At 36.2% G+C, this 27,830-nt stretch overlaps 2 protein-coding genes across 3 annotated transcripts; one reads left to right on the forward strand and one right to left on the reverse strand.

Moving 5' to 3' along the window:
* Positions 1-31: 31 nt before the first annotated feature.
* LOC124632219 (heparan-alpha-glucosaminide N-acetyltransferase) lies at positions 32-27,828 on the reverse strand. 2 transcript variants are annotated; one of them, XM_047166972.1, is made up of 11 exons: positions 27,472-27,828; positions 20,900-21,030; positions 16,746-16,861; positions 9,711-9,867; positions 8,734-8,938; positions 5,266-5,439; positions 3,179-3,300; positions 2,737-2,906; positions 1,802-1,988; positions 1,111-1,522; positions 32-436 (listed from the first exon to the last, which is right to left on the reverse strand). In XM_047166972.1, the coding sequence occupies exons 1-10, from the start codon at positions 27,664-27,666 to the stop codon at positions 1,228-1,230; spliced, it is 1,752 nt and encodes a 583-aa protein (XP_047022928.1). In that variant the 5' UTR covers positions 27,667-27,828; the 3' UTR covers positions 32-436; positions 1,111-1,227. The 2 variants fall into 2 exon arrangements, with proteins under 2 accessions (XP_047022928.1, XP_047022929.1); XM_047166973.1 differs by having other exon boundaries at positions 5,272-5,439; positions 27,472-27,827.
* LOC124632220 (juvenile hormone esterase-like) lies at positions 11,184-14,477 on the forward strand. The gene is made up of 3 exons (XM_047166974.1): positions 11,184-11,423; positions 12,650-13,860; positions 14,022-14,477. Exons 1-3 carry the CDS (start codon positions 11,241-11,243, stop codon positions 14,227-14,229), a joined length of 1,602 nt encoding a protein of 533 aa, XP_047022930.1. The 5' UTR covers positions 11,184-11,240; the 3' UTR covers positions 14,230-14,477.
* Positions 27,829-27,830: the final 2 nt, after the last annotated feature.

Genomic DNA, 27,830 nt, shown 5'->3' on the forward strand with positions numbered 1-27,830 from the left:
TAGTATAGAGGTAGATAACATTAAAGAAAGATTCATTGTCGGTGATCCTTTATTTTACTTATCAAGCTTACCATATATTCGCTCTCACATACAAATCCGTAGACAAATCTTAAAATAAGCAATTAAGACTAGACTTTTATATAATTAGTACATACAATAAAGTGAAAACCAAAAGATTACATTGAGAGCTATTGGAGCACCTATGGTTTTTCTACCGCTCAGTCTTGGTTCATATCTACACTAAACTATCCTAAATACGTATTAAATTATAATAACTATCGTAAAGAATATCAATAAAACATAAACTATACATCATTAAATCTAGCCTTACACAGAACTATCATTGCCTTAAAAAAAAATATGTATGCATTAATCGCTCAATTTTGACGAACTAGTGAAGACATAAAATGCATAACAAGAAATGCAACAAAAGAAAAGGAGATGGCCAAATTTTCATAGTAAAAAAACCCAGAATCGACAGCAATGAAATGCTTACCAATAGGTTCATTATGATAGACCTTTGATGGTGCCAAAAACTCCAGCCTGAAATCCATGGGGTATAGGAGCTATATCATATTTTCACAAAAATAGGTCGTTGAATTTATATTGATTTTAAAGATCATTTACATCAAGGAACATAAAAAAAAATCTATGGACACTAAGATTATACTAGCCAACAGTAATATCCCCATAGTTACTGAGATTGCCTGGTGATTAAAAGGTTTTATATTTAACCACTCCAAACACGAAAGCACCGACCTTACATACTTGGAGAGGTTTCGCAGTTATATGCAACCTTCACAACTGGCTATGAAACGTCTTTTTAAAAATTGTCTTTGAAAATCGCGCCATGTGACATTGTCAAATGTAACAAATGACTTAGCGATGCAAAACGGTCCAATCATGAGTCTGCATTCAACTTCTAATGAACATGAAACAGTAAAAGTAAACTTTTCTGTGAACTAAAATCATGATCGAAAAAACGTTATAAAAAGAGAATCCCATGGTTTTTAGATGATATGAAATACTTTTTTTAATCCTTACATTATACTGAATCCAATCGTACATATGAAGTTTCTGTCGACTCTGGGTGTTTTTTTGGCCATCTCCTTTGTTCAAGTACACTAAAGTACAAACAAAGCAGTTCAATAAAAAAAACCACTCAACTTTACAATTTGTGAAGGAGACTTAATAAAAATCAATTCCATATAACATTTAACAGTATCCTCAAAGAGAGATGAAAACTTTCTTCTTAGCCATAACATGAGCGATGATGACCCATAGGGCTGTTCCCCAAACCGCTTCCACAAGGCTGATAGCATGAGTCCTCATGTCTGGAACTCTCCAATGGAAGGGGAACAGATGGGCGCAGACAGAATGGCCGACGTACAAGGCGATGGCGTTCAACCCTGGGGCCCTGAAGGGACCTCCTCCCCAGATCCTCCAAGCGTCTGTTAGGGTGTAGCAGAAGCAGAGCAGTATGAGGCAGCATGCTGATGTTACGAGGACAAATGACATTGACCTGAAAGATAAGTAAGTAGATGTAAATTAAAACAGCTATACAACCCTAGTCTTTACGTTCTAAAATCTTGATACCAAATCTAAATCTAGCAAAAAAAGTTTTAAAACCGAAGGGTTGAGCTGAACTATAGATGATTAGGTTCAGACAGACCAGTACTTTGAGTGCTAAATTAAAGTCAGAGTTTGCTAAATAGGTACAGCCGTTTATTCAATCCCCACTTAAGGGCCAAAGCAAGAAGTTCTTAATTTAGCTGCTAAACTCTTTAAAAGATAAACATACCAAAGATTCTTATTGATGGGCACAACTCCATGCTCCCTAGAGAAGCCAGCGAGTAGGGCCCCAGCGAGCGCGAACACCAGTGCCCACGCGAGCCAGCGAGATATGCGCGCCTTGTGTGACCGTTGTAGGAGAACCGTTGCTCCTGCTTGCACGCCTAGTAGTGCTTGCACCGCCGATGTTAAACAACCTGTAAACAAATAAATAAATTATAGTTCGGCCATTCAGAGAATGCGTTCCTGACACGTCGCGATTGAACTGACGACGTAACTTTGCAATGGCGTTGCAGTTACGATAAAAATATTTTTGCTGGTTGTTTACCGTTTTAACAATTGAGGAGCATTAAAACAACATTATTATATCAATAATCAATGAATGTTATTACGTCGTCAGTTCAATCGCGACGTGTCAGGAACGCATTCTCTGAATGGCCGAACTATAACCTCCTGCAAAGCAGTCCGGCAGTCGCTCTTTGTAAAACACTGGTACTCAGCTGCATCCGGTTAGACTGGAAGCCGACCCCAACATAGTTGGGAAAAAGACTCGGAAGACGATGAGGTAACATCAAAGTGAAATTATTTGGACTGCCTAGTAAGCTCATATCTGAAGTTACCTGTACAATAGGACGAACATCATTATTATCATCCTGTCCTTACCCCAATTTTATTTTATATAGACCGTAATAAAAAATCTTTCATTTGAGCCTTGTAAGGAAAATCGTAACTTTATAACTGACCTCCAAAACGAGGAGGTTCTCAATTAATTTCAAGCAAAAGACAATATAAAAATATGGAATTTCATAAAAAAAAAACAGTTTAAACGCTCAACAAGAAGTTATAGTCTGGTAGGGCAAAGCCTTTCGCTGAGAATTGAGAATGACATTGAACAACAAGGTATGGACTGCAAAATAATCCAGTTACGTAATAAACTCCACTTACCAAGAAGTCCCTCAGGGTCCGTAGCTACTCCTCCATACACACGACGTGCATCACTATGCTGGAACAGATGCGATTCCCCCAACACTAGCCGGTCGATGTACGCAGCCGCCCCACCACTGCAATTCTTTGCCACCCAGTCGTCGTGTAAGCCACCGGGTCCTAAGTAACCCCTGGAAACGGTGATAATGGTAAAGTGCAAACAAATTTTAACACAGCGAGTTAGCAATTGAAATTGAATCGGAAATGATGCGGATATTTTAAAAGAGACGAAGGATTAATGACCTACGTAGCAAAAATACGGAATATGTAGGTATCTGATTTAATTCTATAACTGACATAAGAATCAACAAAATATGTATAAACGTTTGTCCTCATCTAAATAATTACTTAGGTCCTCATTTCACAATTGTTTTCAAACTAAAGCTTTGTGTTTTCTACTCACATTGGGCATTCAGGATCGTGAACCACAAACGTGATGACGCTATGGGTAGCCACGAGGATCGCTGCCAGCACCCAGCACCACACACACGACAGTACATCTTTCAGGGCCTGGCCGCAAGCACCCTGGAAATATATACATACAGCATACGTGATACGAAATGTCCCTAAGTATGGCCACCTAAGTTCACTGTTAACATGTAAACATCCATTATACGAAAAACAATCGTTTTTTTTTAACTCTGTGTGTGATAATCCGAGTAAACAGTGGTTTTGAGAAAACTGACGTCTATGTGGTCGGTGAACTTGGGTCTGATAAAGCAGTATGCAACCTCATTTTTTGACTCGAAAACTGCGCCTGATCATATAGGGTAATAAGTTTACAGCCATCATCTGGCAACTCTGGGATGCTAATGAGGTAACCCAAAATCATCCCGATTTGAAACAATAGCTTAAGATCTTAATACTTATGAACCATCTGCTGTCAACACTACAATTATGTACCCTACTTATTTTATGGACCTCGGTCTGCAATAAAGTTATTATTATATTATTTTTGTATGTCTCTACCAGACCTCGGGACTATAGAGTTCCGGATTTTTGGGAGGCGAACGTGGGGCCGAAGCCAACACGCTGAAGCCCTTTTGAGACAACTTTAATGAAATGGTGACACAAAACCGACGATTATCCCTGTATACACTATAGAAATGTACCCAAGGACAATTAATCCCCGGTTCTGTGCTAAACTATTGCTAACTATGGATGAAAACTACTTGGGCTATTGTGATGGGATGCTAGTGGACTAGGAATGGGGAAACTACGGGAACTATGGCACCTGCCGATAACAATGTAATAAATACACGTAAAAATGGCAGGTGGAGACTCGCCAACTCACTTACTGGGCCCCCGGGAATCAGTCGCTAAATCGCAACAAGGGGGCAACAGGTACATGAGCGGCTGAAGGGTGAGGATACCTCGGCGGACTTTAAACGCAGATCACGCGCTCCCTGTGGGTCCAGAATCACCGGCCCACTCGCCACTTACCACGAGGCACCTACCCTCCGAGCGGGCTGCTAACCCTACTCTAGCGACTCCACTCTGACCGGCCGGTGAAGGCAAGCCAAGAGGCGGGAGACCTATCCCCCGTCATGCTTCACTCCGGCAAGCCGGAGATGGGGGACAGTATACTCTCCCTGGAGCACTCGGATATATGAGATATCGGACGGGGAGTAGCGCCCCGCGGGGCGCTACTCCCCGTCATCCGCCTCAGATGCCCTGCGGGGCTTATATTATTATAAATGTATGTCTCTTCCAGACCTCGGGACTATAGAGTCCCGGATTTTTGGGAGGCGAACGTGGGGCCGAAGCCAACACGCTGAAGCCCTTTTGAGACAACTTTAGTGAAATGGTGTCACAAAACCGACGATTATCCCTGTATACACTATAGAAATGTACCCAAGGACAATCCCCGGTTCTGTGCTAAACTATTGCTAACTATGGATGAAAACTTTATTATTTTACTTATACTAAAATAATATTCATCAGTCTGCGATTATTAATAAACGTAATACGTAGGTATACAACATTTTGGTATGCCGTACATAGTACCTAGACATAATTGCTTATTAAGCTTATAAATTTGTGTCTGCATAAACTGAAGGTGAACGGCTTTCATCGATCTAATTAAAGCCACACGTTTGGAGTTATTTTAAAGTTTTCCTTATTCTGTACCTACACGAGACACAATAGACTCATACAATTACCTATACACATACATATTTCCAGGATATTTTTCTAAATAAAGTTATCCATATTAAGTATACATTGCTATCCAATAATCAAATTGGATCCCGATTCTCAAACAAGTATGATTATCCAAAATAAGTATGTATCAGAATTTACACCAAGTTACTTATTTTGTGACAAAATTGCGATTATTGCTAGGCGGTGCAAAAAAAAATACTTATGAAGATAGGTAGTTGGAAGGAACGTAAATTATTTTAACAATTTCCTCTCTATAAATAGGTAAGCAAGTCACCAGAAAACCAAAACCCAGAAAAAAAAGCTAAAAACACATCAACAAGATCTTACACTCACCCGCGGAGGCGTATAATATTTCGGGGCGGTGAGCGCGTAGAATCCGGCTGCGATGAGGTAGGATACTGCCAACCGCTGAAGCACGCCGAAGATACGTAGTTCATGTAACATGTTGGAGCCGTAGATCGTGTTCAACGACATCCCTATCAGGAACATCATGATTGAACGCTGGAAACAAAAGAAAATCGCATGGTTACAGTACATATTTTTGAATACGGACTACTCTACGGTTCTTTTTGGTCATATGAAACTAAGACCAAAATTGCGAAATTGGCTTAAAGTGTAACACATCTTTATGTAATCTATTATTGTGGGTTAGCAGCGGTGAGGGAGTGTCAGACTCTTACTGACTAAAAACCGTCGTGTTCCGTCGTAGGCAAAGCCTAAAACATACAATGTTGTTGTGTATGTTGTACATAAAAGTATGTACCAGAGCCGTGATAACTCTTTCGAACAATCCCGCAGCCCATCTTTATGTGACCTGGTTGTGTTTTTCATTAACAACAATTTAAAGAATGTAAGGAGATTCCTCAGGCTTCTGCGAACTCTAAAGGAGTTGTGCAAACAAACATGAACCTTTTTGCCGCCTAGTGGTTTGCGGTTGATCGTAAGTGCAATATTCAACAGTGCCTTAATAACAACGAAATTATCATTAAATAAACTTCCATCAATACTTTGGAATTTAACATTCCATAGAGTACCTACGTGTTATTTGTAAAATCAAATATTACTAAATCTGTTTCTGGCATTTATGACTTAATACAATAGAAGTTCATAGGTGTTCATTTTGAGAGACAAAGTGACAAATACAGCGTTTGCAATAATATCGGCAAGCTTGAGAAATACGACATCTATAAAATTCTGAACAACAAACTGTCTTCATTCTGTACTGAGTAATATCCTTGCTTAACCGACCATCCAATCTCTTTGAGACCTGTTCACCTTTGCAACTACCAAATAAAGCAAAAGAGACTTTAAATGAATATAAGAAATCTGAACTTTTTGGAGTGCAAGAATCTATTGTAATCACGAATTCAAAAAAGTCCACTTAATTTTTTGCATTTAATTTAGAGTGCATTCAACAAAAGTAGTGCAGTTAACAATAAAGTGATAACGAAGAATGTAAAAAAATGGAATTCTATGTTTTTCTCAATGTCGATTGTATAAGACTTGCGTAAACCTCTTGAGAAAAGCCACTCTTGAAACTAATCGTGTAGGTAACACAGCATTTAGATAAATGACGATCGCATTGTGATCATAGCTTACAACAATGACAGACGATGTATGCATATCTCAAATATTGCTAAACATTTGCATAAAATCTTTTAGAAATACTTAATCTTTATTTAGGTTTTCAGCAAGTTAAGTTTTTGGGAAACATACATTGTTGAACAAAATGTAGCGTTAAATGCACTTTACTTTGCAATAATACTGAATCGTTACATTCTTAGAAATCCAAAACCTCTCCACGAAACAGTATAATGTTTTCATGTCAACAATGATAGTTTGTTAGAGCTACTACAAATGCATTCGCCAAACGGAACAAAAAATAACATCTAACTGCTTACTAATATGCGCACGATCAATTCTAACCAGAGCGCATGAAGAAAACTAACCTACTTACAGACCAAACGATTAATGGCCATAGAAGATGCCATGACAATTATTTCTGTGAAGTGGTCACATCTGCCGAATAAAATACATTAACTAAATGCACCAATCACACGACGATTGTTCTAAACGAATTGTAACAGCCTCCTCTAATCGAAACCAGGCCGTGTCCGTTACTGGGTCACTATATCGAACAACTAACGATACTTTCAATATAACTCATAGTGTTCCCGTTACTTACACACATGCGATATACATCGAAGGTAATGATGACGCACTCGAGAAAAATAAACGAGTTAAAGAAGATATGGATGGTGTGGACAGCGATCTTGTAGATTGAGGCGGAGAGAGCTATCTGGATGTTATCACGCAAACAGAATTTCCAATGAAATATGTAGCAAAAAGCGGACTTAGCATTAGTGGCCGGCGCACTGATGTGGTGCCCGTATGCATTGGAGATCTGATCAAGGTACACAATGAGACAAAATGCGGAAGTCTGGGTGATGCAACGAAAGTGAACGGATCGCGTGCGGTGAATACAAATATCTGTGTCTATTGAGGAGCACATTAATCAGTTATTACGATTAAGTGTGAGATAATTTTCAGTTCCCTGGTAATTGGAACAGGTAGCAAAGATGTACTTATGATGTTGTTGCCCTGTTGAACAATCGCACTGAGTTTGTTTTGATGACATTATCTAGAGCTACTATTATGAACATTGTTTCGACCAAAGTACATAACAATACAGATGTTTGTAATTAAAAAAGAACTCGTAACAAGCGGGGTCTTACATGTTGACCTGATCAGAGTACCTATACTTGCCTATCCTAATCTAGTATTTGCATCACAATGCAAGTATGGCTTTCACAAGAAACCGATGCGACCTCATGGCCGAAGATTACATACATAAACTATCCTTTGAATACATACTCAATAGTAAGTCACCTACTCTCTTTTGTTCCAGATTTCACTCATGGAATAAACAATGACTTATTTTCTAAATTTCTAACTAGGTGTGTACTTATCTGAGTGTCATTGGAGCAATTACTAATATCAGGAGATCTATACCGGTTCTTACGGGTGAACCAACTTCTCACGTAAATGCACAAGTCGCTTTGGTCGTAAATAATATTATTACTACACTAACAGATAGATCTTTTTTTCGTCACGCAACCACGACCTGTGAGGAAAGAAAGACTGGTCCGGGAACGGGTTTTTTACATGTACACAACTTGACTTTTTATTCATATTTTAATTTAGCATCCTCGAGATAACCAGATAGCATTCAACAGGCGCGCACGCATCGGTCTGCAAAACGTTTACATAACAAGACTGGTTCTATAGGCTGACCTTAAGCACCCCTTTCACAGTTAGTCTACAGAGTACAGACTGCTTACGTAAGCTCACTGTTACAAGTGTTACACCACACCATTATTAAATAAAGCATGTTATAATAAAACAATGAGAATGTTCTTTAACCTTTTTTGGAATACAATCATTTCAAAATAACTCAACAACTTCTGACAATGTTATTGTACTTGGTTATGAAAGTTGTAGTGAAGATCATGCGATGTAAATAATAGGTGATTATGTTGATACGTCTGGCACCTGTCAGCATAAACTACCTCGCTGACAAGCATAAATTTTGCTGTTATGAGAGCGAAAAAGTTTTTTTAAGAATCGTTTTATCTCAGATCTCTTTACCAAAAGCGTCTAAACTCTTATTAGGATCCTAACATTTTATTTCTGTCAACAGATTGTCTATCCAGAGGTTAATAGCCTTGCTTTAGCTTTAAAGTACCGTCATTCTTGCACCTATCTCCAAATGTAAAAAAAGTAATAATAACTCACCCTAACAATTTGTAGAACAATCTTCCACCTCGGTACTCCCTTTGCAAAGGAGCTCTTCACAGACAAGGGGATGCAAACACCCATGATCCAGAGGAAGGCAGGGAAAACCAGGTCTCCAGCCACTAAGCCGTTCCACGTCGCGTGTTCCAACCACCAGTAGCCACCAGCACCGTCGTTCACGAAGATCATGAAGACTATAGCCATCCTGAACAAAAATAGATCTTTAGTTAGGGTGTTGATATAGAAACGAGAAATTTGCAAAAAATATTAGCTAATTTCGCAATAACCTGGTCTACCTGGTGTGTATTTAATAGCTCTCTTAAATACTTGAAATGACTCAAAACTAAATAAAGCGTCATCTAGAACAGAAAAACGTGTGAATAGCCCTGTTCACACGCATATCTGGGCGTGCTAGATTTGAAATAAAATAGCTGTAGAGGCTTTTACTTTTGCAAATCATCGCTACTATAGTTCGGCCATTCAGAGAATGCGTTCCTGACACGTCGCGATTGAACTGACGACGTAATAACATTCATTGATTATTGATATAATAATGTTGTTTTAATGCTCCTCAATTGTTAAAACGGTAAACAACCAGCAAAAATATTTTTATCGTAACTGCAACGCCATTGCAAAGTTACGTCGTCAGTTCAATCGCGACGTGTCAGGAACGCATTCTCTGAATGGCCGAACTATAAGATAGAAACTTTTGTTTTACAAATCCAGTTAGTATTTAACCTTATATGGTCATTTTCATCATCTTTCAAGTCAAGTAACGGTTATTTTTGTCAGCCATAAAGAAACAAATGAATTGTTGCTTTACTATCTTCATCTTACTTACTGGATCGTTGTCTATAGCAAAAGTCTCAAACACATTTTGCAAAGTTAACCATATCTCCATCTCCATTCCTACGTTATAAGACCTACATATAAGCCAATGCAAATGATCAATTAACCTTATTGCAATCGTCACTTACCCTCTAAACGTATCCAGTGCTCGTAACCTCTGCTGTATTGCCAGTTCCTTGTCTCCATACCTCAGCTTACCGGTCCTCCTCACTCTTGACATGATCAGCTTGATGATGCCGTATAGCACCCATATTGCCAGCAGTACTCCCAGCATCAACAGTAGAGCTGGTGAAAGAAAATATGAGCTTAAGTTACTGGTCTCACAATAGTTGTTTAGTTGAAGAAAACATTTGTATGTTTTTTTTTTGTTATTGGTTTTGTTGAAAATTAAATTCATTTTCGGCAATTCAATTTCGGCAATATTCGGTATTGAAACAAAACTTTTAATCAAACATTTATGACTGTGTCAAGATATCATCATCTTCTAAAACGAGACGGATCTCGCGAAATTAAATATGTCATATTGTTTATCTCAAGGTGTTGCATTCTTAGCTATCCTATCACCTACATATTTATAGTAGTATATTTATTACTCATAATCTTTTCAACTCAATTTCCTTAATGGATCCGATCGTCTTCAAACAATAACAGTCACACAAAACACATCAACAAGCGTTTTTACAATACTCATCAACAAATCATTGTTTCAAACTACTGAAGCATGCTTTAAAGTTCAACAAGAGTCATTTCAGAAGAATGGCATTTTTTCGAAATTGTTGATTTCCGGGAAAAATATTTACCTACCTAAACGTAATCATCAGGTTCCATACTACTCCATTCTGTATGCTTTTTTATTGATGCTTCATTAAGAGACCATGCTCTTTTCTTTTATCTTGTATGAAAACTGGCTATTACCTCGTTTGGCATACACATTATTTGATTCACAAGAATAAAGTTGTTCACCCAATTACGGACCAAAAAGACCTTGCATCAATCCACGCCCTTGTCATTGAACTATTGTCAATTCAACCGTTTGTTGTATTAACATAATCGACATTCAAAACGGCCTCAATATCCCTTTTATCCTTAAGAGTATTTTGATTTTCCCCGTATAAGGCATTATCGCATACGTTGACATTTACAAAACCGGTTCCGTGCCATGGTCAGTTAGACTGCAGCCTGCATGTATGCAGATCGATGGCAGTAACAATAAAATTATTTAATTTATTAAGGCCACAGTATTATTCGGACATGCAGATGAGGTTCGAAACAGAATTATGCAATACAACCTTTATCAGATTAAGGTAAAGACATCTTGATACTGTCAGACAGATAAAGTTATCGACTTTGAAATATATGCACTCGAAAGTGTGATATTGCAATAAAATCAGGTTCGCAGGTTGCTGGAATTCCCAACATCGAAATATTAGAAGGAAACATTTGAACTGCAGTAATGGACGAACCATTCACAAAGTAGTTAAACAAAAGAAATACAATATACCTAGAGATTTTCACATTATCAGAACCTATCCATTCAAGATAATCCGCATTCATCTCATCAAAAACGTCGAGATAAAATACCTTACCATATAACGATAAACACTTTTGTGTCACTAGTATTTGGCTGATACTCAAAGAAAGATCAATTTTATATCAAAATGGAAAAAACTCTTCTGTGTGTGTTATTTTTTGTGGCAAATGTGTTCAGTGAACCAAGAGTTGATCCGCTGGTCCTGATCACCGGTCAAGGGTTAGTGAGGGGTCATAGGGCGTCTGATGGAGACTATTCCAAGTTTTTAGGAGTACCATATGCCCAAGTGGACCCAGAAGATCCTTTCGGTGTAAGTACTTCGTTCAAACTTAAGAATTTGGCACTGGTCTAGCCGTTCAATGGTGAGCCTAGAATAGATGCGTCAGGAATTCAAATAGAGAACGTCTATTTATTTGCACTGAAATTCCTTTCGTGCCAGTTCGTCAATTAGAAACTATAAATAGATGTTTAATATAAACTTTTTAGAATACTCGCATTTAAAAATAGAAATTAAGCATATCATGCAAAATTAATTTATTTCCTGTGTGATACATAATGTCTTCATTTTTAATTGTTATTTAAATCGTTAATTTTTCACACATAAAACCTGACACAACAAATACGATTAGTCACAGTGTTTTTACGTTGTATCGGAGTATTAATAACGATACTACTACTTCGATAACCGTGGTGAGGTCGTTAACACCACTGCAATGGAAAGTGTTTGTTTTTAAATTAAAAAGCCGTTTATAATCTCATATATAGCTATCACTTGTTTATTTATTAATATGATGTTCTCTTTTGCATCTTTTATTGGAACTGATTTATAATTCCGTGTCACTTGCATGATGTAAACAGGAAAGTTTTATCAATGTGTACATGATGATGCCCACAGTGAGTTTCTTATTGTGATGACACCTAACCACAACTTTTTGGGAAGCCATAAATGTGCCCCCGAACCCAAAAGCTAATACACAAAAAGTTTTTATACCATGTAGGTATGAAAAGTCCTTACTATCTTATATTCAAGGTTCGGTTTACTTTAGTGGTAATACCCTAAGCTGTGACGTCATTCCACTCATCACGGTATCAGACTGATAGCCAAGAAATATCTCCAATCATATTGAATTCACTGATAAGTTAGATGTCAACGATCTAGTTCAAAGTTTAGTCAACAACTCTTTAGAAACCTTGCTAGATAGCAATTTTATTTATATAGAATGCAACATAGAAAAACGTAATCCTTTTGAACGAAAACCTAAAGCAAAAAGGATGAAATACTATAGTTCGGCCATTCAGAGAATGCGTTCCTGACACGTCGCGATTGAACTGACGACGTAACTTTGCAATGGCGTTGCAGTTACGATAAAAATATTTTTGCTGGTTGTTTACCGTTTTAACAATTGAGGAGCATTAAAACAACATTATTATATCAATAATCAATGAATGTAGTTACGTCGTCAGTTCAATCGCGACGTGTCAGGAACGCATTCTCTGAATGGCCGAACTTTAATAAGATATATTTTATTATTTCAGCCGTCACAAACACGACAACCATTTCAAGAGTTAATCTTCAACGCCAAAGATGGATCAATCAAATGCCCTCAAATGGGTCCTTCAAGTAGTGACACAGAAGTTATTGACTGCCTGGCCCTCAATATCTATGTACCATTCAGAGCGGGTGCCATGGACCCTCTACCTGTACTAGTTTGGTTCCACGGCGGAGACTTCGTCAGAGGCAGTTCAGGAGAATATGGTGTCAAAAATCTCGTCAGACATGACGTAGTGGTAGTTACCGTCAACTACCGTCTTGGGCCTTACGGTTTTATGTGTCTTGATACTCCTTCTGTACCTGGTAACCAGGGTTTAAAGGACCAATATACAGCTCTAGCTTGGATCAGGAAAAACATTGGGGCGTTCGGTGGCAATCCCTACAATGTTACTATTGCTGGTCAAGATGCTGGAGCCGTCTCAGTATTATTACATTTATATGCAGATAACGATAAATTGTTCCACAAAGTAATTGTCGAGAGTGGAACTCCGCAGACTGAAGGCATGTTCGTGAACTCGGATGCAAATGCTGCTATCGTCTTAGCTGAGCATTTAGGATTCAATACAACTAGTACTGAAGAAGCTCTGAACTTCCTCACTAACTCTCCACATAACTTAGTCACAGCAGCTGCATATGAACTAGACTTACAACTCAGGCCTTGCCAGGAGAAATCTTTCAGTGGCATTGAAAACTTTGTGGAATACGATCCCTACTCATTAACAAACGAGAAGAAAGTGAAAAATACGCCGGTACTCATTGGTTTAACGAGCCAAGAACGTGACTCGCTCAGCAGTGATTACTATGATTCCGATCCGTTTTATGAAAAATTGAAAAACAATTTCGATATCCATGGGGAACAGTTGGAAAAAGCTGCTACACTTGTGAGACGTTTTTACCTTGGTGATAAATCTGTGTCAGAGGATGTAGCGACAGAATTAGAGAATTTCGAATCTGATTTTGTGTACAATCATCCATCAGAAAGAATTATGACAAGGCTTTTGCAAGAGAATGTTGGATCCAGGATGTATGAATATTTGTTTAGTTATGTTGGAGATTCGAGTAAAGAAGGCGCTGGACATTCGTCTGAACTTAAATACTTGTTCAATTTACAAGATGACGATACTGAAACGAGTGAAGAAGACCAGTTAATAATCGACCGTATTACAACCTTGTGGGCCAACTTTGTCAAATATGGGTAAGTATTTAGTTATATCAATAAATATTAGACTAATTTTTTTTACCAAAATGTTAACCAGGACATAAGTACTTTTGTCAATGAACCTAGAAACCACAAAACACATGTTTGATAATATTTCTGATACATTTAATTAAAGTCTTTAAAATTCTAAATTCCAGAAACCCGACTCCTCGTAAGAGCGACCTGATTCCAGAGAAATGGACTCCAGCCACTGTTTCCACCAGACCTACCATGATCATTGACACTGACATCAGAATGGAGAGCAGGATTGAAAACCAGAGGATGGCTTTCTGGGACCTCTTCTACTCAATGTATGGGAGCTACAGCAAGTTGGTGCGCGAATGTGTTTTTACCGACTGCTGCTAATTGTTACGAAATGTGGTCTTTATTTATAGTAGTGTACCTATTCGTTAAAGTATTTAATAAGCCCATGGGAAGTAAAAGATGTTGCCCTTCCTAGAAAGGGTACAAAATCAGGTTTGTGAAAATTTATTTTTCATAGCTGCGTTATTTTTTAACATGCTGCATATGCTGCTCTTTTGGTAATTTTGACAAATGTTCACGTAAGGACGTAATGTTTGTACTATAAAATTAAAATTACCTATTGTTCAATATGTTATTGTTTATTATTTTTTATGCGGTTTCCTCCTTACCAACTAATTAATATTTTTATGTGGTTTCGTCACTACTGCGAGCCTTAGTTTTGTCATATTTAAGTTAAGCATGATGTAATTAAATATTTCTATACTTTTATGACTTTCATTTCATAAATATTTTGACAAGACAATTGCATCAAGAGAAATGACTTGTGGATATTTAAATGCCACATTAACATAGTGTCAGGATCACAATCGTAAAACATTTTTTCAAACGGTATTTTGACTGACATTTAATTTGTAAGTACAGACCAACCACTCTAAGGAGAACCTCATACATACACAGGTCCAATAATTGACCCAGGTCAGCTTAAGCTGATGCATTTACTATCGATACGCGGTTGACTGTACAATGGCAAGTCGGTGGCTCTTTTGTAGGTCGTTCGTCTCCAGCGGATGATGCTCATCAAGACAAATCGCCTTCACAAAGGATTTGGGCCAGCTTCGCCTCACGCCCACTGCAGTCCACTTAGGTCACTTGATCGCGTGTCGAGATTGCTTTTTTTTTTAACTACGTCTAATACGATGATGGCTCGTGCAGAAATTGAGGATGCTCCAATGAACGTAGTTTTAACTGTTGCCAATTTTAACATCCACAATAATATCATCGATGTATATAAAAACAGATTTATAAACATTGCTTTGGAAAAATAGCATTGTGGAGTTATTCATGCGAATTAATTGCAATTACATTATTTTATCTACTATCTTCATTCCGTCAAGCTCTTTTTCCTCCAGTAATGATTCCAACTGAGGCAACGGGTGTGAATTGCTTTTAGCTAAGCAGCATGTCTAATTCTACTGAAAAGCAAATAAATCACAATATTTTCACCATACTAGGTGATCCAAATCAGTATAAATAGAAGACTTTTGCTCAAAGAAAACAAGACCACAAAAAGTATACAACACAGTTTATGCATTTTCTGATATTACACGTCCGTAATGCCGAAGAAAGTATCGACAACCGCTAGTACTCCCTTCAGTTATATTTTTATTTACATCACAATAATATTCTACCGGTTGTCAGTTCGTGATGTGGTTGCCACTTTCAACAGTATCGGAGATAAAGTAATCAGACGTTATGACGACTTCGACAGTAATCTGACTTTCACTGTTAGGCCCATCGCTGCCAATACGGAATATTAGTTACGCCATTTTCACAATTTTCTCCAACTGTCAGCGCGTGACTATTTTTTCATCAAACTTATCAATTTGTTTATTTATTACTTCATAAATCTGCGGTGTTGACTCGCTACTTTTGGTGTCCAAATTAATATCGGAATTATGCAATTCTTTAAAAACGGGATGTCACATTTCGGTATAGTTTTTGCATCGACAAAAAACAGATATCAATTAGAATAATTTAATCAGTTGTTACCTATTATTGTCCCCTATAATAACTCAGAGTTCATAGAAATAATGATAATGTCATTATGATTAACAATATCTATTCGAAACCTGGTTTACCTATGCACCGACCTTCACATTTGCATATGGAGGAAAAATAAATGACAATCGGCAACAAAGCGTCAGACTACAACAGTTGAAAATAGCCAGATACAAAACATACGTGAACTGTATGTTCCACCTATTAGCTTTGCCAAAGGAATTGTATCAGCGTATCCAGATACCACAATCTCATAGTGTATTCATTCATATCTAGTTATTCATCCTCTTTCTCACTAATATTAGACATAACCTAATGCGTTAGTGCTTAGATGGATGTAGCTATAGAGATAGAAGTATGTGTTTGTGGCCATGTCTAGCCATCATAAGTGAAGGTGAAACCAGACAGCCTGAAGATGCCATCAATTATGTACATAAGTAATTCAACTTTAAAGGAAAAGGCCAGTGAGATAACGTTGTATGTCGAGGGTTTTGTACTGATAGAAGATATTTTTGTCGAGTAAACAAGGATTACATAAGCAACATATTCTTTGAGATGAGCTAATGTGCTAAAAGATGCAAATATTTTAATAAATCTCATATTCAGTCTGATCCTATTAAACACCATAAAAAATAAAACACTGGTAAGATACAACTTTCGCATTTAGGACGAGCTAGTGAAAACCAAAGTTCACTTACCACTTACTGTTTCATACATCGGAAAAATCCTGATGTGTCATTGGAAAACTACGCATGTTTAGAAGGGTTAGATAGACGCTAATAGTTCATATAGACCAATGCTTCTTTGGAAAAAACATGAGAAAATTTCTTAAAACTTACGCAAGTAAATGTCGACAGGATCCCGGTCGGTGCGTATATCACACCCTGCTGATGACACGTTCATCTTGTACACTCCGAACTCCCCCATCTCCGGCCTCAGCTGGCATAGCAAGTCTCTGCACAATACAACAATCGATTAAAGAATCTCCTATGTTATCAGAATCATCACTATGTACTATAAATGTCTTAGATACGTGATTAACCACTTCGATGTCTACGATGCAGACACAATAGTTCAAACGCAAAGTAATGCAGAAACAATTGGCGTGTATCACATATGACTCATGGGGTATGGAAATTGTTTATTTACTCAAAGTTTTTTTTTTAAAGTGTGTAACTGATATCCACGTAAAGCTGCCAGGATTTCTTTTTATGTCTATCACTCATGTTTTCCCATAGCACGTTCTAAATATCTATTACAAAATCAGTCTCTTCTGTTAAAGTAGTATAAATTATCCTGAAATGTTAACTAAATCACATTTCATAAGATGCCTGAATTTCTATGAAAACGATCAGGAAATATCTTACCAATTAACTTTAAATCATTCTAAACGATTCCAGAGAATACGAAGTTTACCTGGAAATTCATCCAGGCGAAAATGAGAATTTATCAATTTTCAATGCAACTTAGAGTACCCTCACACTATAAACTTTGATCGACTGAACCCACTGATTGGATTCAAGATTTTCTTTAAAAAAGCATTTTTGCACACCACCGGGACAAGTATCGGCCAACTGTAAAGTCTGCAGTAAGCGGGTACTCTTACAGTAATACGGCGAACATTTAAGATTCTTTTGCATACGAGTCATGTAGCCTCAGCAGTGTCGTAAGATCTAAGCTGCTCACAAAGCCTTGGTAATTGCAATTCGCAATTTCCTATTGTTGACCAACTCTGTCTATGCATATGATGACTTTAGAACGTCAATTATTCATTCATTAAGATTTCCTAATTATTCTCTTTTCAATGGCTATCCGTTCAACCTCTGATTAATCGTATCCCGGATCGACTCCCACGATTTGCAATGAAGCAATTAATACCGAACAAAGTATAGTTTTCTTCTAGTCTTGGGTCAAGAAGTTTCATAGTTACGTTACGTTCTATCGAGAGCATGCTTTTCTCACGTTTTTTAAACGTTTGTGTCTTGTTAATTCTTTGCATTATGCGTTTGAAAACTTTGTTGTGATATGAGCAATTTATCTTGATTTTCATCATTATACTAACTACTAAATTGTCTACTATTTGGGATAATTGTGCGTAAGTCTGCAATCTAAATACGAGGCAACATGGACATAATTATTTGGAAGCACGATATTCTACCGATCCGGGTTTGGGTAATTCTTATTTTCGCAAACTTTTGGTAGCAGGCGTTTACAAAATAATAATACGAAAGAGAGTAACCCGAACCAAAAAGAGAATATTAAAATATTACAAACTTGCTTCAAAATGCTTAACACATCTTCTCAAATATACCCATAACTGTAAAGTACCCAACACGCATAACAGTAAGCATTTGTAAATATTGACACGAGCATCTCGTTTATGCGTTTCGTTCTACGCAAGTTTACACGTCTCGTTCCACGTAAGTTTACATGAAGTGCGCGTCTCACTTTCTTAGACAGCGTGTGCTGTGAATTAAGTATAAAGTGCGGAAATAATTTGGACTGAATACGTGCTTTGTACAGCCTCACATTTTCTTTACTTACTTATATAACTTTAGGAAAGTCAAGAGGACAATGTTCGCGAAATATTAAGTAATCACTTGTTGAGTTTACCAATTTTGCGCGTTGCAGGTATTGAAAATATTGGACCTCTTTTAAAAATACTGGACGCACGGCCGGGTTTGCAAAATGATAAATACTTAAGAAGAACATTCACGAGTGAAAAGTAATTCCTATTAAATTAAATTGGTCTGTTTTGCCAATAATCTTAATTTATAAATATATCATCAATTTAACCTTGAGATTAATCTAGCTTAAACATATTAATAAGAGGCAGCCAGTGCTCATTGAATTCAATTCGAATGTGCACCAGACGACAAACATGAGCAAGAGATCTAATAATATCTAGCTGTTTAATATTTATAATACCTCAAAGAAAGTTTAACACATACCTAACATTTATATATACGAGTTTCTCATTTTCAATCAATTTTGCTAAAATCAATTGAAACTTTTTTGCATTGCTTATGGGCGCTTATGGGCGAAACTGCTACAAATTACGTACCTACATAGTAGTCTCCAGGACTACGAAAACTAAGCCCTGCGCCATAGATATTAGTCCCCAGGCCGGCGAACAAATTTTTTTTTGATACATATACATTTAAGACTTTGTGACTGCCTTCCTTACGATGAGTCCGACAAACTTTTCGAATGCGCAAATTTTGGTACCGCTGCGTTTTTTAATGCTTGACTCCTGTAATTGTCGATATGACGTCACTATGACTCTTCGTACATACCTGTTTCATTTTTTGAGATTCGTTTAATAAAGTTAACTAGAAAATGGTGGCCAACTTGTCCGATAAAGATCATGCTGCGTTTAGAGTGTCCACCATCCGAAAAATGTCGATATGACGTCACTGTGTCTCCCCATACGTACATGTCGGACAAGAATAACAATGATAGATAACATTATTCTAAATGCAAATATGGACTTGTCCGACAAAGACATTGAGTTAAATAGTCAGTTCGACAAGAAAATGAGAAAAAAATATTACAATTGGAAGAAATTTATTGTTTTTGTCAATTTCTGACTTAAATATTCACGTGCATTATTTAAGTATATTAAATTGGCATACTACTTACCAATTTTAATTACTATTTTAGAAAAAGTAGCCTGACTATGACGTATTGTTGATAGTTTATATTATGTTAAGGAATAATATCCCACATCTATTAATGGACTATATATCAATCAAAAGGTCTTTTTAAGCGCAACATTTTGTCTCAACATACCACTTATCAATTCTTAGTATTTTAGAAGATATAGCCCAAATAAGGCGTATTATCGATAGGTTTTACTATGTTAGGGAATAATGTCCCACCTCTAGGTATGAACCATATGTCAATCGAAAGATCTTTTTAAGCGCTATATTCCGTCTTAACATACCACTTACCGATTCTTAGTATTTTGGAAAACATAACTGACCTAAGGCATATTATTGATACTTTACATTGTGTTAAGGAATAACATCTCACTTGAAGTTATGAGCCATATTTCAATCAAAAAATCTTTTTAAGCGCAAGGTTGTATTAGCATAACTCCGACCAATTGTTAGTACTTTAAAAGCTAGAGCTTTTCTAAGATTATATTATCGGTAGGTTCTGTCAAGCTAATCCATTACTTCTTTAGTGACAAATTATATATTATTTGAAAAACCTTTCCAAATGACACATTTCGTGTTAACATACTTCCGACAAATTGTTAGTAGTTTAGAAGCTAGAGCTTATTTAAAATTATAATTATTGATAGATGTTTTCAATTAAATAAATCCCATCTCTAGTAATGAGTTATACATAATTCAAAAGACGTTTTTAAATGCAACATTTCATATTAAAAAAACTTCGGCGAATTGTTAGTATTTCAGAAGCTAGAGCTGATATAAGATTATTTTATCGTTAGGTGTTTTCGAGTTAATAAATCCCTCCTGTAGTAATGATACATATATCATTCGAAACGACTTTCTAAATGCAACATTTACTATTAACATACTTCACACCAATTGTCAGTACTTTATACCAAATCTTAAAATATATCTATATTTTCCGGACGGGATTCTAGTTAACTTTATTAAACGAATCTCAAAAAATGAAACAGGTATGTACGAAGAGTCATAGTGACGTCATATCGACAATTCCAGGAGTCAAGCATTAAAAAACGCAGCGGCACCAAAATTTGCGCATTCGAAAAGTTTGTCGGACTCATCGTAAGGAAGGCAGTCACAAAGTCTTAAATGTATATGTATCAAAAAAAAATTTGTTCGCCGGCCTGGGGACTATATCTGAAAGTGTCTGTTCATTCGTCTTGCACGTGAAACTTCTCAATTGATTTTGATGATTTTGACCTGTTGCGGGAAGCAGTTCCTCAAAAAACTTGTCTAACCGTCAGTGTTTCTATCTCAAACAAATGTAATTATATCTTATTTGCATAACTTACGTGGTATCACCCGCAATTTTGTACGTGTCCGTGCTGTTAACGTACACCCTCCATGTGGACCGGCGCGCCGTGCTGGCCACCCATGACGTCTCCTCGCCAGCCGGTATGAACTCCTGCAGCTTGAACGGACACTAGAAGAAAAAGTAATGTTATGGTTACTGGAAGTCTACTTATAGCAGTAAAGTTACAGCCTTTTTATCGTCCCACTTCTGGGCACAGGCCTCTTTGAAATGTTTTTATGGGACTTATTGAGTAATTTTACAAAGCTACCTTCCGCCCATTTACACGTCTGCTTACGCTGTCACGAACTACTTTTAATAAGTATAAGTAAAAGTTTGCAGTGTGCCCGCACACTGCAAACTTTTAATCGGGCAATAGTTTCTTTGGGTTCATAAATCAGTATGAAGATGAATGGTTGTACGTACATTACACAGATCAAGAATATCTGATCAGTTTCATAGATTCAGTCTGAAAACTTTGATTGGAATTTAGACGGAATCTTGAAAAAAAAACAACCATTGTGACTACTCTCAGCCGACTGCTTAGGTACCTAGTATGCACTAGGTATACAGGTAGGCTAAAGGGTGATATATTGATCCATAATGCAAAATAGAAATAATGTTACCGTTTCTTTTTGAGTCTTTGAGATATCACAACATGCTCATATCACAAAGATATCATAGCTTGCATCCTTTCCAAACTAACACACTTTTGTAATGTTTAATTATATCAATTTGGATTGCAATAAAAATAAAAAGGCAAAAATGCACTTAACTTACTTTAAACAGGAAATAAAAAATAAATACTTAAAGTATGTAAGCTTCATTAAATCTGCGTAACATTTAAATGCATGTGTGAATTTCTTAATTAAACGTCAGCTCGAAACAAAACAACATAAATTAAAACCATGATTACTTGGTTATGGTGGTAATCTTATAATAGTTACCGAGTATCATGTTGATAACTTCATTAATTTTATTCACACAGTTAACGAATTTCTACTACAAATGTAGTGTTAACTGCCTACTTCTTACCAAACTGTTGTCTTTTTAACAATAGGCTCGTTAGATAAGACACATAACACGCTAAACATTTTGCGGGAAACAAAAAGATTATGCAAAACAGCTCCCATATCAAAAGTTTACACCTCATTATATCAATATTGATGCTTCCGCCCGCGGTTTCACCCGCGTCCCGCCCGACATGACTGTTTCCCGCGGCCGGATTGTGACAAAAACTATGTCCTTCTCCTGGCTCTAAACTACCTCCCTGCCAATTTTCAGCTAAATCGGTTCAACCGTTCTTGAGTTATAAAGTGGAGAAACTAACACGACTTTCTTTTCTAAATATAATAAAGATATTTAGTGAATAGGAATGAGTCAGAATCAAATGAACTTAAAACAGTACTAGTATAAACAATTAAGCCTTTCTAAAGCATACAACACCAATAATATTTCAAATACATAGTATCATACGAACATAATTCCAGCTTTGATAAAACAAAAGAATAATAAGTAAGTAACTTGCATGACGCATAGTTCGGCATGTGTTCACAATATGACTAATTTCACCCTTTTGGAGTGCAACGGGTAAGTCCACGGAGGGAAGAAAGATAGCGGAGATGCCATAAAGAAGGTAGGTCAGGCGCCTTCTTGTAAGTCAAGCAACGTACGGTAGGCGTGATCAGTTACTAGAACTAACGAGACGAATAGGTTCCTTGTCAAATCAAAGGTAATCTGTCAAATATATTTTGAAAAGTTCTAGGCTAGTTCCACAGAAGACGTGTAGATAAGGGCGGAGCTATAGTAACGTTCCTCGTCGTTCGGACACTCGCATTTTGGCGCGCTACATTCTTAGGAGATGTAGCGTTATGACATACTTCAATACTTTATTGCACTCCATATGTTTCGTGATGGTGTTACATGTTGTTTTGGTACATTGTGGACCCCGTAAGGCACGGCAACGTAGAAGAGAGGAGGAAGCTAATTTTTTTATAAATATTATTATTGTACTAATTATTTTATTTTATTTTTCATGACTTCTCCGCTAGTCATTTTGTTCTCCATGGCTAAGTCATATGTGGCAACCGCCGTTTCATAGCTAGGCGTTCCCTTGCAATTGACAGTTCAGGGATCAATATACTTTGATGGGCGGTTAAGAGAGCAATCTTTTGATTAAAATGTATCAGTTCAATGGTCTAACAGTTTATTTGAATAAATAGAGTGAACAATAACGGTTTATGTAAAAACTGAGTAGTTAAATACTTAGTTTTTGGGTTAAGTCAGCTCATGATTTTTTATTTTATTTATTCCTATAATTAAAATTAGTAGTGGCCTTTAGAAACAACTATAGATATGAGAAGGAAGAGATTTCTACGATAATAATACATTGCTACCACAAACAGGAAATTCAGTACAAATTATTACAGTAATAAAAATTGTGCACGAAAATTCCAGTAATTTTCCAAATAAAATAGGCTTTCCCTAAATTGAGTACAATATGAATTATGGGAGAGAGCTATAATTAAAAGTACAGCCAAATATATGTAGTTTATATTGTTATCCTGTTTATACTCGTGTTACACAGCGATACATTTCCCCCCTCTTAAAAAACAACATACAAACTGCATCAGAATTAAGACATTTTCCAATAGTTTCATACACGAAGTAGTTAGAACAATTTAAACAATTTTTCACTTCTGCAACAATTTAACTGTCAGTCTACTACCGAGTAATGAACTCGCTAAATCGTAGTAGAAGTATTCGCAACGCTTGTCCGCCTCGCTACTAAATCATTGACAGCGGTAATTTCTCTGGCGTGTGCGAGCGTCGATCGCTTGACATACATTTTGCAATAACACCAAGATTTTCAATGTTTACTACTGTTTTACATGTTGTTTGTGGTGTTAAATACATAGTTTTATTAGACAATAATATGTTAGAGATATAAATCTATTTGTAGTAGTGTAATAGGTTTATTACACTTTTGTATCCGTATTTAACCATTCAAATATTCCATAGTTTGGTAGTGCTTCTTACTAGCTTTTAGAGATGCCAATGTTTTTTTTTTTTTTAATCTGAACTGGAGATTTTTTGTAATTTTTACATTTGATTTAAATATGTCATACTTATTGTCCAAAAGAATGAATTATATCGAAGTTCCTCTTGCAGTAACTACCGAAAAAGTTAAAACACTCGTGTAATATTTAAAATCAATATTTACATAGATGACGTCCTATGCCTATTAAAAGCAATATTTACCGTTTTGTTAAATTCATAATAAGAGGAAAACAGGATTAAATGAATCGTTTAACGAGCACGAGTGCTTGTATGACTGAAATTGCTATACTATTTTTATTAAAACCAGAATAATTAATTATATCTTCCTTCTGGATCTATCGCATGAGCGTATCTGCCTACTGGATCAACAGTCAAAGATCTTTGCTTATTTAATTAAGTATATTTTTTCTTCATGCATAACAAGTCAATGCCTGCTAGTTAAAGCCACGCACATACTTATTTAGGTATTATTTACATAAAACTTGGGTAGGTATTTAAACGTTCCTAGTAATATGATGGTTACTAAATACGTGAATTTAGCTTGTTAGTTTTGTTATGATCTAATTTTCAGGAAAATGTATTCAAACTTATAATACCCACATTTAGCTATTCTCTAGTTCCAATAAGTTCTATTTATTGTTGCCTTTGACGTCATTAGGTACTCCCAGACCGGTGCATTGATTAAAATTTTCCGGTAAATTAATTTATAAATAGGTGTGATTGAATTAAATCTTTTGGGACAGAGACCATGTTGTCAATATTATTTACTATTTTTCCACCACTCAAAGGTAGACTGGTTAAAAATGCCTGACGCGTTAAGTCCGCCATTGTAAAATGTGCAAAAAGTATTTAACAAATAAATAAAATTATGAGTTAAAGCGAAAAGTAACAGACGAAAACATAATTTAATTATGCACAATTAAGGCATATTATGTTATTTATCTATTTGAATCAGGAATCCAAGGCCTAATATAATAATATTATATTGTACCATTCTCCTAAACGCTTCCACATTAGATCAACAACACACATACTTCAGCTTCTAACTTTCATCTTATTATCACCCATATAATTAACTATGGCCTGCATGTTTAGCTGACATAGATTGCAGTGCCCAGCAATTACTGGCATGCGGGTACTTCCCTAGGAAATCCCCGTGACAAATGTACTGATCGATATACACCTTGATAGGTACGTTGACGTTTGAAAAAACTATAACGGTTATATGTCGCTGAAAAAAAAGACAATCAGGTATTTGGAATGCTAAATGCTTTGCTCAACAAGCGCAGGTTTGGTAGTGTTAATAGGTTTGTAAATAAAGTAGAAAATCCTATTTGGACAAGTAAAAATTTTGGTTTTGTTATTTTGTTTTGTACTACGGAATATTTTTAGGAAGATCACGGGAAAAATGAATACGACGGTAAATCCAACGACGACCCGAAACAAAAACTAAATATAAATTTTCCATATAGGTTCATCGGTATTTTCCAAAGCTATAAATATATCCCACAATTTACTTCAGGATGATTTCTGTAAATAAAATACAGGTAGGTACTTAGTAATGTGAACAAAAGCGCTCTCTGAGTATTTAGCTATATAAAATTAGATACTTATATAGTTACTTAGTACTAAAGTAAATCTTAGTTAACAGCCTAACAACCACTCTACTATCATAAATATCGCGATTACAATTGACCTCGGAACACGGATTGATCTAATCTATAACTGACCATTTCGAAATATTTGCTTATAAGTCATTTCTATTCATAAAAATTAGAATTATTAAAAAGAAAGTACGATTTCTGTAACACATCAATTTAACTAAGATTATTTATTTTAACTTTCGATTAAAGGTGCATATAGAGAGAGCAACTATTTAGCATTGATCGGAGTCATTAAACTTAATATGTATCTCAGTTTCAATATCAAGTGAAAGACAAACATAATATCAACACAAGTGCGACGTATATAATCGCCTGGGAAACGACTAAAAGTCTTGTAGACACGACAAACGACAAAAAGTCGCGACAAAAAGAAGCAGTTACGCTACACTCGGTGCATTCGCTATCATAAATAGAATTTTTATGTTCTTTTTGATTGACAATGACGAACGGACGAAGTGAACGTCGATTTACACTTGAACAGAACCAGCATTCGGCATAAATATGTCCAGTAACATACAAAAACATAGTGACATACAAACATGAAAGTATCCTAAACATGTTTACTTATATTAATTGATTTAAAAACTTTAACACAGAGTGAAGTGTTTTAAACTTCTTTTAATAAAAAAGTTAAGTACAATTTCAAGAGATTTAACATTAGGAAATAGTCATTAAACTTCGCATTACATGTAATAAGTAGCAGCTAAATTACCTATTACACAAGTATTTCTATAGAACCCAGATACGTTAAGATCAATTTAGCGAGAAATTAGAAAAGTTTTTTAGAATTTACTATTTGAGCGTCTTATGCAACGTCCGTAGCCAGAATGCGTCGTGATTGCTATTCGTTCCGCGTTTTCATAGAAAGGTGTAAATAGCCTTCGTAAACAATGTATGATGCGTATTGTTTTGTAAGGAAAGCCTTGACATAAATTGATAGTAATATTGCATCTATAAGTTATTGATTGTATCGATTTATTTGAGATTCCGATTTCTTGATAAGAATTACCTAAAATTCTAATTTAGTAGTGCAGCAAAGGAAATGCAAAATCTGAACTAGGTGGGGACCTAATTGTTTTATTGAAACGCAAAAGAATCCTTGATTGATTACCACGAGGTACGATCAATCTATAGATGTGAATTGAATAGGTACCTATGGCAATCCTTTGTTCTTCTAGCTTGTACTAACCAATAAGTAAATATGTATATAGGTATCAACCTCACAAACTAGCAAAAAACTGACTAGGATAAAACATATTTATTTTAGTGAACAAGAGAACAATTCAAGTGATTTAGAAATGTAAAAGTACTCCTAGCACTTTGCTAGTTGTAAATCATTTGCAATACACATTAATGTTAGGTAACGTAAGTTTTTCAGCGTACAAATACTTCGTCACTACGTACAATGCTGTGAAAGAGAGCAATGACCTTCTATAATATTTTAGCAAAAATTGACAAACACGTTTGTCGGTTGATTATTATGAAAGTACCTATAAAAGTGGACACCAGCCAGAAACCGTTCTTATTTTAAAATATTATGCGGATATCCAAAATTAATTGGTTCCAAGGTGAAAGAGAAGTTCGGAGACAACAGATTTAATTTTAATATTATTTTACTAATACGACAGCTCACTGTAAAGGTAATGTTAAAATAACAATGATGAGGAAAATCTATGAGGACAATCACTGGAGTTTCTGCGTCCACGGAAAATTAATGCTACATATTTATTAGTTAAATCATAATTTAAAAATACTATACACAAAAATAACTGAGGTTTATTCTAAAATAAACCTTAAGTTTTAAACCTTAAGTTTTCCATATTTGAAAATATAAAAATTAAATACTCACTCGGAAACAATCATCAGAAACGCTGTAAACACTGACATCGACAGCCGACGACCCCACCATGTAGGCCTGGTCCATCTGCAGGGCCGTCATATTCAGCCCCTCGTACTCCTGCACCCCTGGGTCTTCCAGCCATGACCGCACCACTTCTTTGTACCACTGCCAAGTGTCATTCGATACCACCACAGAGTCATTCATCTTTACACACGAAACGTTTCAGACTTCTTCAATCCAAAGTAGTCAAAACTTCACTTTTAATCGAAATACATTTTTCACTGAACTTCAAAATGTTTAACTGTTAAACGCGTCCGTCTGCCCGTCAGGCTTGTATGTGACTGAGCGACTAACCGGCTCCGCGTCGC

Source organism: Helicoverpa zea, chromosome 8 (genome assembly GCF_022581195.2).
Source record: "Helicoverpa zea isolate HzStark_Cry1AcR chromosome 8, ilHelZeax1.1, whole genome shotgun sequence".
NCBI classification, from domain to species: domain Eukaryota; kingdom Metazoa; phylum Arthropoda; class Insecta; order Lepidoptera; family Noctuidae; genus Helicoverpa; species Helicoverpa zea.

Coding starts and splice junctions, on each gene's coding strand:
- LOC124632220 (XM_047166974.1), top strand. CDS start 11,241: ATGGAAAAAACTCTTCTGTGTGTGTTATTTTTTGTGGCAAATGTGTTC. Junction 11,424..12,649: donor ACCCAGAAGATCCTTTCGGT/GTAAGTACTTCG, acceptor TTATTATTTCAG/CCGTCACAAACACGACAACC. Junction 13,861..14,021: donor GCCAACTTTGTCAAATATGG/GTAAGTATTTAG, acceptor TCTAAATTCCAG/AAACCCGACTCCTCGTAAGA.
- LOC124632219 (XM_047166972.1), bottom strand. CDS start 27,666: ATGAATGACTCTGTGGTGGTATCGAATGACACTTGGCAGTGGTACAAA. Junction 8,939..9,710: donor GCACTGGATACGTTTAGAGG/GTAAGTGACGAT, acceptor ATTTTTGTTCAG/GATGGCTATAGTCTTCATGA. Junction 1,523..1,801: donor CCCATCAATAAGAATCTTTG/GTATGTTTATCT, acceptor CTTATCTTTCAG/GTCAATGTCATTTGTCCTCG.